This window comes from Hyperolius riggenbachi, chromosome 2 (assembly GCF_040937935.1).
Source record: "Hyperolius riggenbachi isolate aHypRig1 chromosome 2, aHypRig1.pri, whole genome shotgun sequence".
Taxonomy (NCBI): domain Eukaryota; kingdom Metazoa; phylum Chordata; class Amphibia; order Anura; family Hyperoliidae; genus Hyperolius; species Hyperolius riggenbachi.
The window spans coordinates 334288928-334305809 of record NC_090647.1 but is presented as its reverse complement, the minus strand read 5'-3'; the positions used below and the strand labels follow the sequence as shown (position 1 = coordinate 334305809).

Here is a 16882-nt window from a genome sequence, read left to right as displayed (position 1 = left end):
AGAGGGAAAGACTAGCTGAGCCCCATACCAGCTACTTCCTGATTATCTCATGTCAGTGGTGAATGGATATGAGGGTGTGAGACTTAACCAATCCAATAGACTTGCTGCTCTCTCAGACAAGCAGCCTCTGATAATGGCAGAATGCAGTATATGGTTTTATGTGCAGAGCACTAAACATTACAAATTATCATTTGTCCAATACAAATTGTTCTCTTTGGTAAAATTAAACTAGCAGCAAGGTGGTGACAGAGTGAATTTCTAGGACAACTGAAATAAAAATGTGTTAAGATGATAACCTTTCTCAGGAAGAATTTGTATTAAAAATAAACCTTTAAAACTATGCATACACCTTAGACCTTCTTCACCCGAAACTATCATTCCTGGTCATTCAAATCTCTACAAGATCTAGGCCCCAGATACCTGAAGGATTTTTTGCTACTGTGGCACACGATGCACAACCTCAGATCAACAGGGTCTAACAACTTGACCACCCCCAGAGTTTAACTCAAAACCTTTGGATCAGAGCCTTCTGTCATGCTGCTCCTATCCTTTAAAATACCTTACCACACCCATTCAAGACAGCCCCAACCCTAGAGGCATTTAACTCAAAACTGAAAAGCCACCTGTTTCATCTTGCATTTATGATCACATAACATTTTCCACTTTAACTTATTACAAACCACAACTATCGGCATGTACTGATCTGTGACATGCTTATGTGCTTTGGGTCCTATGAGAGAAAAGTGCTTTACAAAAGTTTCGTTGTTGATAATGATGGAAGTTGAAAAGCTGTCTGTACCGCAATCTTTCCAAGACTGTTGCATGAAACATTCTCCAAAGATTATTTCAGGTGACAACATCTACCAGAGTACCTTAATTCTGGTATCCGACATTAAGTTGTAAATTATTATATAGTCAAGTAATGCACTGGTGGATGAAAGCTTGTGAAAAAAATGTCCTTTGCAAATGTCTTAACGCTGCATGCTTACATGATCACTACTACGCAACTGCTTATCTACTTAACAAGCCTCACTATGGTCCATTTTCAACAACACATTCCTGCATCAGAGCCACATTCTGGAATTGGGCATGCAGGATGTGCACTGGTATAACTTACTGGCAATGAATGGAAAGTGAAAATGATTACTGTATCCACTGCAGTAAACTCAGAGACAATATCTGAGATCATGATGGGAGAAGGAGGAGAAGAAACAGGACAGAGACAAATCAATCTGCAAACAATCACCATGGCGAGCTGCTTGTTGCTCATTCTTTGATGGGCTTCTGGTCGGCATTATTATTATTCAAGATGTATATAGCGCCAATATCTTCCACAGCTCTGTACAGAGTATATTGGCTCACAATCGAACCCCTACCATATAGTCATGTGTCTATGTATGTGTCATGTAGTGTATGTATCGTAGTCTAGGGCCAGTTTTAGGAGGAAGCCAATTAACTTATCTGTATGTTTTTGGGATGTGACAGGAAACCAGAGTGCACGGAGGAAACCCACAAAGACACCGAGAGAACATACAAATTCTGTGCAGATATTGCCCTGGCTGGTATTTGAACTGGGGACCCAGAGCTGCAAGGCAAGAGTGCAAACCACTACACCACCTGAGCCTAACAGAGGAGGTCACTGGATAGGAAACAGGCTTTATTGATATCTTGGATCTTGAATCAGCAGTGTTTCTCTCATTCAACAAACAGCATTATGTGGTGGCATCTTCCTGGGTATGCAATCACCAGCAATGCTATTTGGGTGAGGCTGTTCCTGCTTCCTTAAGCCTTATTGACCTTTATGTTCATAAAGGACAGTTTGGCCAATAAAAATTGGATATGTGTACCAGGCTAAAGCTATATTTTGAGGCTGCTTGTTGTCCATGTTTGATGGCTGCAGGAGCCGGTGTTGTAGATGGCTATTGGCTAAAACAATTCTACACTGGACATAAAAAGTTTAATGTCTTACAACATTTTTATGCACTGAACTTTCAGCAACCCATAATGACTATTGTGTGATATGAAAATTCCATGAAAGTTATAAACTTTCACCACCCAATAGCAAACAATTGCTGATAAACATAGGCCAGGTTTGCTAGATGACTTTTGCTATTCAGTATTTTCCTACTTAGAAGTGCATCAGAAAATCTGGCTCAGAGCTTCTTTGAATTGCATCATTTGTAGACTGAAGTTCTGAGCGGCACCTTGATTTTCCTATCACTCACTGAAGGGTGGCAGGGTAGCTGGGGATGCGAAGTATATGCAGGTGTACTGACAGACAATGGGGTACATTTGCCAAGCTGATATACACCACAGTCTGGCTGTAAACCTCAAATAATATTGATATTACTATGTCTCAATTTTAAGTTGATTTACAGCCGCAATTCCTTGAGTCAGCAAAAACCTGCAACATATATGCAAGATTATTTAAAACTTTGTTTTCTCACTAGTTTTCCCATTCAATAATAATTTCTTAACCCCATAGTAGTGTATGGGACCATCGGGCAGAGTACACTAGGGTAGTGTAAGGCTACTTTCACACTGGGAAGTTGTGCTGCGTTTCCTGCAAAAACAGCAACGCGATGGAGGGGAAAAGCTGCATTGCACATTATGCGCACATTGGGCTGCATACAGTGAAGCATACAGTCACTGCCACTGTTAACGCGCGTATTAAGCACTATACCCTGTATACACTGCATTATGCCCTACATATCCATCGCACTGCCCTGTTGAGGCACCGATGTGAACACTAAAAAAGAATTGCGTGGCTGTAGCAATGCGGATATATTGTCTGACAACAATTTTTATAAGATTTTAATCTCTTATGTTTGCTTGGCACCATAGATATTGAGAGGCCAAAAAACATTACAGCCAGTGCCTCACTGATGGCAACCATCTCTGGAACTCCCATTTTTACATTACAATGTTTGTTCTGCAGATTTTCAGCATGCTGCAGCTGCAAGAAGCCTGCACTCCAGAAGATGCAAGGCGATTCCAAACATTGAGCGAACCAGGGAAAAACACATGAAAAAAATGAGGAACAGGTTGATACAGTGGGAGGCCACCATATTGTAGTTGTGTGAAAAGTCCTGAATGTGGAGCAGTTTGCCCAGAGCAACCAGTCAGAAGCCTTGTTTCATTTATAACCGGAATAGTTGATCCTCGAAAATACTCTACTACTGCTTCTGCTTCTACTCCAGCTTTCTTTGCACATGGCTTCATAAATTAGCCCCGGAGGGATTACATGTCCCTGAATCATTACACTTTTCTCCTGACTTCTCTGGCAGCAGAGTCGAAAAATACAATACATCCAGCTCCAACTGAAAAAGTACTAAAAAGACGAGACAGGCAAAAACAGCGCAGGAAATTAGGGCGCACCATGCGCGTCCATAGGTCATAATGTAAATTACGGCTATAGCGGCGCTCAGACAATAATTTCGGTGCTGTCAAAAGATGAAGCCCAAATTACCATAAAAACAGCATCATTCGTACATCTTACCCCTGAGCGCACATCAGCCTGGAGGGGGAATAGTAATTAACGCTTTTGCAGGAGCAGGGTGAGCTGTTTTTTGGCTTTGCCCTGCAACCAAAATTCCCGGCACCTTAATAACATATATATCTAAAAAGAAGGTAAAAAAGGGTAACATCAAACTTAATTTAATTTGAGCTAACTCATTTTGTGGACTTGCCTGGAACAACCATGCAATTTCCTGTCCGATAGACGGGTTGAATCGATAATTTCCAACATATCCGATCTGATTTCCAATGGCTTTTCTGATTGATTTTATATAGAAATGATCAGAAAATCGATCAGAAAAAGATCTGACAGGAAATTGCATGGGGTGTACCAGGTCTCTTTCGCATGGACGGCTCAACTGCGCACTTGTCAGACAATTCCGCCTCCTGTCTGTTAGCCACCAAAGCCTATGGGTGCATATACACATGCAATTTTAATTGCCCAAGCACAGACCAATTTTACCACCTCTACGTAGCATGAGGGCCAACAGATTTTGAACACTATGAGCAGATTGCACAGGTGAGCTCTATGGCAGCACTTGTAACCCCATGCCTGTCCGCGTTTGACACACGGTGCAATTACTGGCAGCACACAAAAAGCTATATATCGCCTCTGAGTATGGCCAAAACAACATGTGACTCAATACAACAGACGCCTCAGGAGGACTGGAAAGGTGCTCCATGGATGATAATGTGCAAAAGCACGTCCTATGAAAAACCTCAGGAGAAATGTTTACTGATACAAGGCAAATAAATGTCCCTGCCCAGCTATATAAATCACTGCCTGTTTGCTGCATTTTGGGGTCTCTTTCTTATTTGGACTTCAGTTCAACTTTTAAAACATGACATTTACCTGATCCAAGGAAGTAAGCAGCTTTGAACTAAAGTGCAGCCTGCTGTGATTGGAGGAGGTGTGTGCTGTATAATTCATGATTATAGTTCCCATGAATTCAGCTGCAGCAAGGTGACCACAGAGCTGTGTAGTGGGCTTGGATGTATTGCTGTACATCTCCTGTTTGCCTCTGTGCATAACTTAGTCCCACGCCATTAGCCGCCCCATGTAATGCGATGGGGTAGTTTCCCTCAGCACCCCGCGAGCAGCACTGAAAGAACAGCAGCCGAGCTGCCCTGGAGTAAATTAGTTGAGTAAATGGACTCTCCGGAGCTCTCTGATTTATGTACTCAGAAAATTAGCTTCATATCCAGCTCCGCCAAGCAGTACTCAGGAGTGGCCTTCATTCAGAAACCTGATTCAATTTAATAAGACAGAAGTCTCAAGGCGGGATCTCGCTTGTGTCTGCTGGAACCTCACACAATTCCACACAAGCATTTAAAACTGCACAATAGGTGTGTTTTTCTGTGACTTAACGGAGGTGGTTATTTTAGACTGGGGCCGCACCTGTATACAAGTGCATGTAATTTTGCACAATGTGAAATCGCACGTAATGCTTTTCAATGGCGACAGGACTTTGTTCGGGAGTCCACGCTTTTTCAGCCGCAATTTGCAAGTTTAAAAAACTGGTTCCCTACCACATAAAATCGCAACATGCAGATGTCTGCAGTCTATGGTGGATGAAGCGCAAGAACACATGCATAAAATGCAAAAAATCGTCCGCCAAGCATGGTCTCTCCCAAAGTAGCCAGTGAATGGGACACACTTGTCTTTCAGTTTTCTGCGTGTGTTTCTCTGCATGCCTTTTCTGCACACCATATGTGTTTGTATGCAAAAAAAAAGTGCACAGTTTCTCAGAGCAGCTAATGTAATTGATAGAAAAAACTGACAAAATGTGCAGAATTATCCTGCAGGATGTCATTTTTTTTCTGTGTGCGAAAAACGCATTGTGTGAACTAGCCCATTGATTAACATGAGTTCTCAGTTTAAATCGCCTGCGATTTCAACAGGTTTGAGAGCTGCAACCCACTAGAGCAAGTTTTTGAGCATTTAGGGAGCAATTCAAAACGCTAGGGATTTCCCTAAACACTCAGGATGGGCCAAATTCCACTGGAGCAATTGCGATTAGCAAAATCGCTATCGCAGGACATGCAACATTTTGGTGGCGTTAGCGTTTCTGCAATGTAAAGTATATAAACGCTGGCGTAATCGCTCATGAATTGCTACACATAGCGATTTGTGTGCGATTTTAAATTACTGCAAACTGTAAAATAAATTATAATAAATTGAATTGACCAATCAGAATTAAAAACGCTAATCGTAAATCGCTACACAATCGCTGGCAAAAAGCGTACACTTTTTAAAATCGATACCAAAATCGCCAGAAAACCCTCAAGATATCGCTTACAAAGCACACGATTTGTAGTGGATTCCAGACCTGACTTCCTAAGTACTCTGTTCTCATAGTGGGACAGTTGAAAAAATGAGAACCACTGGAAAATATGCATAATTCCGCAGTTACTTCTGAGACGTTTTACCTGCCTTCCAATAAGCCACAGACTGAATGAAGTGCACGTCACACAGAAAGAGGCTGCCCTGCGTCTCCTTACTTTGTCTGCTGTTTGCACACTTATATGAGAGGGCTGGAGAATTTCCTGCTCAAAGCATATGTATTAAGCAAATATTTGGTTGGAAGAGGAACCAGCAAAACATGCCCACTACTGGGGGAGGCGGCTGATTTTAACCTGATTATTATTATTCCTTGAGCCTGTCTCGGAAACAATACATGGTGTTAACTACCATCCACCATAATAAAGACTTTATCAAACTTATCTAGATAGACTGTAAGCTCATAAGGCCACAGGCTGGGTCACAGCTCCCCTATTGTTTGTTGTCATTTACTAGCAGCATGTGTATTTTGTTATTTACTCGTTGATCAAAATGTTGTACGTTTATATTTATGCTGTGTGTGTGTATTATGCATGTGTTTGTGTAACCCATCACCCCTCCGTGCAGCTCATGGAGGATGGCGCTATAAATGTCACCAACAATTGTGTGTAAATAATAGAAATTATCCCATATTACATTACATACAGTGATTGTCAGGCGAATTACAACTGACACCAACAGTAATGAAAGGTCGCATAGACGTGGTGGGAGGGCAATTGTCTAATGAGTTATTATTAATAATAATAATCATCGAAGGTACTAGTTTAGCATTAATCTGTCTTCACACAGATGCGCATTTTCATTCCCACTTCATGCACTATTTGCTGGACCTCTGAATCGCGATGACACCAGGACCATAAATATTATTCATTTATGGCCAAAGAAAAGATCCAAAAGAACGGGGACTACACAGGTCGGTATTAACTCTGCATCCAGTACAGTAACGAATCTCCTTACTGTCTGATGACTGCAATATTCTGCTTCTTGCTAAAACTGTGATGCTGTGGCCAGACTTACATACATTAGTAACGAAAAACATAATATATGGGCGCAGAAATATAACCCATCTCTCGATAGCGTCTATAATTTGTAGCTATCCGTGAAAAAAATGAGAATATATATATATTCATGCATCAAAACTATATATATATATATATATATATATATATATATATATATATATATATATATATATACATATATATATATATATATATATATATATATATATATATATAGTTTTGCTGTGCAGATGTAATTTACTTATTATTTTTATAATTATTATTATGTTTATTATAACGACTATTACTAGTATTAGTACTTCTAGTAGTAATGTTTGCAGCAGCAATAACACAGTCTATACGGAAGTGACATGTGTAGACGAATGAATTTAGGGCCTCCAACATATAATTAGATCCCTTTGTAAAGCTGAAAATTTGCAGTTTTACACAATCAGAGCACTTGTCCTTGCAGTTATTATTCACAAGTGCAAACTGTCTGGCAAAACTAAGTGGTTTAATCAATTAAAATGGCTACAAAGTAATTCACAAGTTAAAAAAAATCGAATTTGCGGATAGTATAAAGTCATACAATGTAAAGCAAAGTATTAGTAAGGTTACTTTTGTTCTTCTACAATAGGCCGAGCACTGACATTAGGAGCACTGTGTGGTGGCTGCCACGTTGTGTAAACTGTGTTGCATTATTTGCAAAAAAGGCCTCCTTTGCTTAATAAATTAAATTAATATAAATAAAGTCAAAATACTATATTTAGATGCTTAAAGCCTAAAAAAAAGTCCCATTATGGTACAACAAATAATATCCTAAAGTGAATAATAAGAAAATATCCGATTACATAGACTGAGACGTGGCTCAATACAGTTTTAAAAATGTTATATCCATAACATTTGTTTTACATTTTTTTTAAATTCCCTGCATAGACAAGAATGCTTGTCCAGCACGCTGGAGATCATACAGCAGACTCCCCCATTAGAAAGTGAATGGCTGTTGGCACTCACCTCAGCATTCTGTCCACCTCGGCCCTCTGCTCCGCCGCCTCCTCCGTGTTCAGAGACTGCAGCTCCTTCAGGATTGGCGGTGTGTCAAAGTCCTCTCCGTCCTCGGAGCCCTCGTCCCCAGACAGCTTGCCCTTGTGGTGCCCATTGGTCAAGTTATGGAAGACAGGCTTGGTGTCAGGGTCCTGCCCCGGGGACATCTGCATGTCCTCCAGCTTCACTCCCACTCCAAAGCTGGGCGAGGGGATGAGATCTTCCAGAGCCTGGATCAGCACCTCCTTGGTTATTCCAGAATTCAGGAGAGCATTCAGTAGTTCCTGCTGCAGAGAGGATAACTTGGACACCATTTTACAAGGATAAGGGGAGGGAGGGAAAAGAGGTGAAGGGGAAAAAATGAGTCTCCTTGGCACTGAGCACCTGTTCTTGGTGGTGCCTACTGCCTACAGAAAAGTCAGAAATCCTCCTACTGTGGGCCTGTTTCTTCTAACTAGCCATGCTCTCCTCTGTTGGACAATATAACTCATGCAAATGAGTGGGAAGGCAGGCCAGCCATCCAGAGAGCAATAGAAGGAGGAGAATGGAGGCTGGGATCATTTCCCCTGTTTATGCTGCTCTCAACACGCTCGTTTATTGGCTGTGTTTATCGGTCAAACTTTGCGTGAACTTTGGACTTGTTAAGCAAGAAGCCACCAAGTGCAAAGAGGAGGAAAAACCTCTCACAGCGCGGCTGCCTTGTGCTGTGCCGGGTCCTCATTCATACAGTTATGACTGTGCTGCCCGAAAGACTACACACCTGAACAGTCTATAGAATGGATAAGTAAATGTGAGCTATTTACAAACTTCTCCAGGTGTGACAAGCATTGCTGCAGCCGTACATTACATATTTATACATTTATTATAGCATCGGAACCTTTATGTTTTTGGTAGAATAATGAAATATTGCCCTTATTTAATGCACTTTATTTATTTACTTCATTTTATCAATAAAAATGCTTTGTTAGGCACCCAGCAAGCAAGAAAATACTCAGGTCCTTATTGAAGTCACTTTTCTCCTACGTTTTCTCCAAGTAGTTATTTTTTTCTTTTGTTTGTAATCACTTTTCAGCACTCTGCAATTTAAAAAAATGCCAAAAAGTGGGTAAAAAGGTACTGTCAAAATTATTCTGAGTACTTATTTTCTTGCTTGCTGGTGGCTTAAAAAGTGACTTATTGACCAGGTGAGAAAATATCCTGAACGAGAAAACAAGAGAAAAAGTGAATTGAATACAGGCCTCGGAATCATTTTGGCAGCACTTTCTATCTACTATTTTCGAACTTTTTCAATTGCAGAGCGCTGAAAAGTATAAACCAGAATTTAAATTATCACCTAGGTTAAAGAGAAATTTGAATTGAATAAGGGCAAAGAGAATAATCTCATCCTCTCCATTTTTTGTATTCGTTTTAAAAAGTCATACGAACTTAAAAAAAAAACTCCAAATCAATGTCTATTTATCTATCAGAACTATATTAGTTTGGATTATAAGGTCGGGGGTCTAGAAGCAGTAAAGTTACTCATAAAGCTCACATTGGAATCAATATTCACTTGGGAATATTGTAATACTTCAGGATACATACCTCCAATGTAAGGGGGTAATTTACTAATAATGTTAAGTAAAGATGGGGGATATAAACGGTGTTCTCTACAAGCAGGTAAAACGATGTTTCTGTATTGGTAGTGAACACTGGCTTTTTATCCACTTCTGCTAATTTAGCAAATCTTGTCCGTGGAGTGATCGAGCAATCATTTCTGGAGATATCACAGATCAGTTTATTAGCCGTTGCTAAAATACAAATCCCTTCTTCTAATTGGATTTCCGAATGCTTTTATCACAGCTGCATAGGACAAGATCGCAGGAGGGAAGCCGGGTGCCACGCACGGTGCCATAGTGAATTGTTTTCTTGGCCATTTCCATGCGTTTGATCAGGCTATCAGTAATGTTGTTATCCTGACGTGTACCATGTTGGTGCGGGCTGTCCAAACAATAGCCCCCCAGGACATCAATTCTATTCTAAGTGCGTTTTTCATAGAGAGTCCACCAGTGTAGCACAGAGAATCCACTAGTGCAGCACAGAGAGAGTCCACCAGTGCATAACAGAGTCACCAGTGCAGCCTAGAATGCACCAGTGCAGCACAAAGAGTCCTCCAGTGCAGCACAGAGAATAGATCTGTGCAGCACAGAGAGAGTACACCACTGCAGCACAGATATTCACCAGAGCAGAGCAGCACATAGTCCACCAGTGCAGTACAGAGGAGCCTCCAGTGCAGTACAGAGAGTCCTCCAGTGCAGCACAGATTCCACCAGTGCATCACAGAGATGCATCCATCTGTGCAGCAGAGTCAGCAGTGCAACACAGAGAGAGTCCTCCAGTGCAGCATAAAGAGAACACCAGCGCAGGACAGAGTCCTCAAGTGAGTCCACCATTGAGGGGACCGGGCCATTGAGGACCTGTGCAGACAGGGCAGCCCTGACTACAGCTCATTATATTCCTAGTCCTGACAGAGACAATCCTACACTGACAATGCGATCTATCTAATCATTCTCTCCAACTCTCCATCTACAGCTCATTTATTGGTTTACATGTGTTTACTTTACTCTGATATTTGCACCACTTACGGTATGTACTTTTCGGATATACATCAGTCCCCACTCATATCCCTACATACAGATTATACTAGCTACTAGCTTCATCGGATGCTGCGAATGCAAAAATAATGCCTCAGGTGAATATATAGCTATATGTTTTCTTCTTTTTTCTAATGTGATTAGATCTAACCTGTTCTGAGGCATCTGACTGGTTGAGTGAGAGACAGCATTGATGGACGGTAACGCAACTACAGCGGGCGATAATATCCAATCCAAAAAGCTTTATTGTATTTGAAAGTAAAGCAGCCCATACACTCAGCCGATTTTCTGGCCGATCGATCGATCGCGGTCGATCGATCGATCGATCGATCGCAAATCGGTTGGCCGATCGACCGATCGACGGCCGATTTCGATCGATTTCGATGGATTTCCATCGAACTAGCAGGGTGGAAAATTTAGGTCGATCTGATGAGATTGCTTATCAGTTTGCATTGGCCTTAATGGAAATCTGATGGCAAAAAAATGCCATCAGATCGAATTTCAACAGATTTCAAACTGAAATCTGTTGGAATTCTATCCTGGTAAAAAATGTTCTAAAAACGCATCAGATAGATCATCAGATGCATTTCTTATCTGTCTGCTGCCAATCTGACGAGTGTATGGGCACCTTAAGTCTTGGCCTGAGTCCTCCAGACCAGTGCACAGGACGCTGGAGATACTGGACATCGGAACCCTGAATTCTAGGCAGGAGGAGAACTGTCTATTTTTACTTTGAGCATCTGTGGCTTTTTTTCTTTCCTGCATCTTGACAAATCAGCCCATGATGAGAAGGCTTTGCAAATGGACTACTCTGACCGGTAACCTCTGTTCTTATATGTTTATTGGAAATACGGAATAGGCACCACAACAGTATATTATACCCAGTCACCAAAAAAGCTATAAGGCAGCATGGTAATACAACGAATGTGACTATGATAGTGATACAACTGGTTACATTTCACATCCAGTAACAGTGGCGGATCGCTCAAAACCAGTCTTATCAGCTGAACGACGGACTGTACACACGCCAGATTTGGCGTCCGAACGACTGAACGACGGGACATCCAAACGACCCGTCGTTTAAAAAAATTATGGTGGCCATACATGGTACCATAAAAACGTTCGATTATCCCGTTTATTCGATCTAAATGATCGAATCGAATGAAAGTTAAAAAGTTATTTTTTTTATCAAGAAATTTGAACGATTATCCCATTTTTTCAAGAAAAATCTGATCGGACATGCTGGAAAAATCTTTATATTCGATCTAACAGAATAATCGAACTAAATTATCTAATCGAAAAAAAATTAAAAATTGTATCATGTATGGCCACAGGGATGTGGTTGGTTTGCTAATATACCGCTTTCTGCCTTATTTCATAATGGATTAAGGACAATGCTGTCTTTTCTAGTTTCCTCCAAACACAGGCAGGTTTTTATATGCTCTAGTTTTCATGAGATCACAATGAAGCTCTATTCTGTGCACTACAAAACCCATTCTATTTCTGTTCATCACACCACTACTCGTCTAGAACAGGGCTTTTCAACTTTCCCACCACATGGCTATCTGGTAAAGTATATTATAAGTACTGTGATGTAAGGAAGGCATATCCAATGTGCCCATGCTATACATTTAGAAGATTATGCTGACAACAAGGTGGATTCATTTGGACTTCCCTGATACAGCACTTATATATCAGAGGATAAGGACAGTTTTTAACATATACACCTCAATTGTGTTTCAGGAACTGTGCTGGGCATGCATGAAGTGTTTGATGGGTATACCGATTCCTAATCAACATCATATAGGATACCATCTTTAACCCATTCGCGTTCCGTCGTTTTCACTTGAGAAATGTTCACCTCCCATTCATTAGCCTATAACTTTATCACTACTTATCACAATGAACTGATCTATATCTTGTTTTTTCCGCCACCAATTAGGCTTTCTGTGGGTGGTACATTTTGCTAAGAGCCACTTTACTGTAAATGTATTTTAACAGGAAGAATAAGAAAAAAACGGAAAAAATTCATTATTTCTCAGTTTTCAGCCATCATAGTTTTAAAATAATACATGCCTCCATAATTAAAACTGACGTATTGTATTTGCCCATATGTCCCGGTTATTACACCATTAAAATTATGTCCCTATCACAATGTATGGCAACAATATTTTATTTGGAAATAAAGGTGCATTTTTTCCGTTTTGCATCTATCACTATTTACAAGTTTAAAATAAAAAAAAATATAGAAGTATTTTATCTTTACATTGATATTTAAAAAGTTTAGACCCTTATGTAAATATTTACGTTTTTTTTTTTATTGTAATGTTTTTTGTTTTTTTATATTAAACATTTTATTTGGGTAGTTTTGGGAGGGTGGGATGTAAACATGTGATTTATAATGTAAATGTGTGTTTGAATTTAATTTTTTTTTACTTTTAGTTGTAGTTTTACTTTTTGGCCACAAGATGGCGGCCATGAGTTTGTTTACATGACGTCACTCTAAGCGTAACACACGCTTAGAGCGACGTATGGGGTACGTTACAGCCAGAAAGCTTCCGAGAGAAGCTGTCGCTTTTTCAGCGGGGGAGAGGAATCAGTGATCGGGCACCATAGCCCGATACACTGATTGCCTGGCTAACAAACCGTGGGCCGGGAGCGCGCGTGCACGCGCGCGATCGGCCGCGGGAGCACGCGGTAGCGCACATGCTTCCTGGACGTAGTTTCTACGTCCAGGAACCAAAATAGGTTAACAGTACGATCCAGGATGGCCATAGAAATATCTGTGTGTGAGTGGAGGCCTTGAGGGGTGCGCCGGTGGTGGGCCCACTTGGAGGCCTGGAACCCACTACAAAACGCTAGCGCTAATCGCAATCGCTAGCATTTTGTATGAGCAGTTTGTAAGCGATTTCATAAGCATTTTAGGGAGCGATTTTAAAAAGTGTATTCAATTTGCCAGCGGTTGTTTAGCGATTAGCGTTTTAAAGTCTGATTGGTCCTTTCAATTAATTTTAATTTTGTTACAGTGTACAGTAACTTTAAAACGCTAGCAAAATCGCTCCGTGCAGGTTTCGATAAGCGATTACACCAGTGATTATATACTTTACATTGAAGCGCAAACGCTAACAAAATGCTGCATGTCCTGCGTTTGCGATTTTACTAATCGCAATCGCTTCTGTGGAATTTGCACCATCCATTTACATTGGCAGAGCGTTTAGGGAAATCACTAGCGATTTATCACGCTCCCTAAACGCTCAAAAAATCGCTGTAGTGGGTTCCAGCCCTGATGTCAGTTTGCGATTGGTGGACCAATTCGATTGGCATAGGCTTTAGCTGGGCGATCTGAGTGTGGTCATGACCATCGCAGTGCCAGTGAGGTTATTATACATGCGCTCATTGTTTGTGATCAGTGTTTTTAATGGTTTTTAGAGGGGAGGGTTTCCTATTGCATTTGCTGTGATGATTTTTGTATGCCATAAATAAAGTACAATTTTGAGAAGCACATGCAGAGACGGAGGTTTTGTATTGGTTGCACACCCATTCTATTTCTGTTCATCACGCCACTACTCATCTAGAACAGGGCTTGTCAACCTGTGGTACACATACCACCAGTGGTACTTTGCTGTTGGCTAGGTGGTGCACACTGAGTTTGCCTGCCACTTAATAGCCCAACTGCTGCTTGTCCTGGTCCTGTCCTGTCTCAAGTTCTGCTCCACTTTGCGCACTCCTGGACATACAGCCCTGCTGCATACTTCAGACCTCAGATCAGCAGTAAAGAGACAGTCAAACAGAGCACAGTGATGCTGTGTGCATGCAGGAAGTGGCATCACTGCTCTCTTCCTGTATTTGAAGTATATGCGCCATTGTTGTGCATTGCTTGCCTGGCTGCCTCTTCACTGCCTACAGATTGCCAATAATGACAATTATAGGCTAGCAATCTAATTTTAACTACTTCACCTCCAAGGGTTTTTCCCATTTAAAAACCAGAGCATTTTTTTTACCAGTCAGCACTCCTTCCATTCATTTGCCTATAACTTTATTACTACTTATCACAACGAAACAATCTATATCTTTTTTTTTTTGCCACCAATCAGGCTTTCTTTAAGGGCACTTTTTGCTAAGAATTACTTTATTCTAAATGTGTTTTAACAGGAAAAAGGAGAAAAAATGGAAAACATTCATTATTTCTCCTTTTTGGCCATTATAGTTTTATATCCTGGATTGGCCTGGTAGACATTCTGCATATAAATAAAAGACTAGAACACACATTTTGTGAATTAAGTAAGTTTATGAAGACCCTTACAAATGTTTAAAATGTACAAATAAGAGAGTAGTCAAAATCAGGGCAGAGGTTGGTGCAGGCGGCAAGCAGAAAGCAGTCAAAATCAGGGCCAAAATCGGTAACAGTATGGCAGAAGCGCTTAGCTCAGAAGCAGTTGGGAACCAAATGGCTATATTGTTACCATCATGTGCTTTCAAATAAGCTTTTCTGCCATCTCTGCCATGGCAGTCAGGTGACACAGGGAGAGATCAAATTACAACTTGTGATTAGAGACAAATGAGGCTAAACTCTCTCTATATATACATGAACATACGTACACGTACATATATACATACATACATACACGTACATATATATATACATACATATATACATACACGTACATACATACATACATTCATATATGTACATACAAACATGTACGTACATACATGAACGTACATACATGCATGTATGTACATGCATGTACGTACATGTATGTACATGCATGTATGTACGTGTATGTATGTATGTATGTACGTACATGTATGTATGTATGTATGTATGTACATGCATGTCCAAGCATATACATACATGTACCTATATGTGTGTATATATATATATATATATATATATATATATACACACACACACATATATATATATATATATATATATATGTATACAGTATATATGTGTATATATATGTATATACAGCATATATATATATATATATATATATATATATATATATATATATATATATATGTATATACCTTTATATACAAAAAAAATGCAGATCCTTCTTCAACCCCATGCGACTCTTTATGGTCACTGTAGAATATTTTCCTGCCCCCGACCCCTGACATCATGTCGCACCGCCGCTCTGATTGGCCACCGGGTCCTCGGAAGAAGAGCGGGGCTATGGGGATCCCGGGGGAGATGCTGGAGTCCCGCTGCGCAGCAGCGATCGCGCACGGGACTCCTAAAGAGCAGGGAATTGCTCAGCCCGACCTGAGCTCGGGCTTACCGCTCGCAGTTCACTTCTCCCAGCCCGAGCTCAGGTCGGGCTTACCACCAGGGAGGTTAAGGAATTATCATTGCATGGACTCTTCTCCAGCCCTCATTTTCTCTTATGGGTTTGTATGGTCATACAGCAGGTAGTATCATATCCTAGTTATTGCCCTGCCATTGCATTGGGGCTCATTCACTTTTATTCGCATTATATGAATATTGTTGCACTTTACTCTAGATTGTAAGGCTTTAGGCAGGGTCCTCCTTCTTTTGTGTCCTACCTGATCATGCACCTCCATTACTGTGCACCAGGGGTCTAGTCCTGGGAAAAGAAGTGAGTGGACTCACTTGGAAAGTCTGCGCGGCGCGCCAAAAATGGGCGTGGCTAAGCACAACGTGGGCGTGGTCAAGCATAAAGTGGGAGTGGTCATGGGTGGAGCCAAATATCCTGACCTTAGCAGTGATGTAAAAGGTCTGCCGAGGAAGTTTGAGCTCTGCCGTAGTGTATCCCCCAAAAATAGATGTGATCTGACAGCATTTCACCAAAAAGACACATAATCTGGTAGAAGTTCCTCCAAAATACAGATAATATGGAAGTGGTTCCCCCAAAATAGACAATGTGGCAGCAGCAGTTCCCCCAACATACACATAATTTGGAAGCAGTTCCCCAAAATACGCGAAACCTGGCAGCGGATCACCCAAAATACACGTAACACCCAAAAGACATATAATCTGGCAGTAGTGGTCCCCCAAACATACACAATCTGGCAGCAGTTCCCCAAAATACACAAAAATCTGGCAGCAGCCGTTCCCCTAACATACACATAATCTGGCAGCTGTTCCCCAAAATACATAACAGCGGTTCCACAAAAATGCAGATAATCTGAGCGCAGTTCCCCCAAAATAGGTACCCCCAGCATAGGTAGCCAGGTCTATAGGTGTTCCCAGTATAAGTATCAATGAGTATAGTAGTCCCCAGTATATGTAGCCAGAGGTATAATTGCCTAGTATATGTAGCCAGGGGTATATGTGCCCAGTATATGTAGTCAGGGGTTTAGTAGTCCCCAGTATATGT

At 40.9% G+C, this 16882-nt stretch overlaps 1 protein-coding gene across 1 annotated transcript in view; it reads right to left on the bottom strand.

Annotated features, from left to right (window-relative positions):
• Positions 1-8344, bottom strand: part of HNF1B (HNF1 homeobox B) — a 110804-nt gene extending 102460 nt beyond the window's left edge. The window contains exon 1 of the mRNA XM_068269375.1: positions 7873-8344. Coding sequence (XP_068125476.1) covers positions 7873-8216 — 344 coding nt within the window. The 5' untranslated portion in view covers positions 8217-8344. The remainder of the gene's footprint in view (positions 1-7872) is intronic.
• Positions 8345-16882: the final 8538 nt, after the last annotated feature.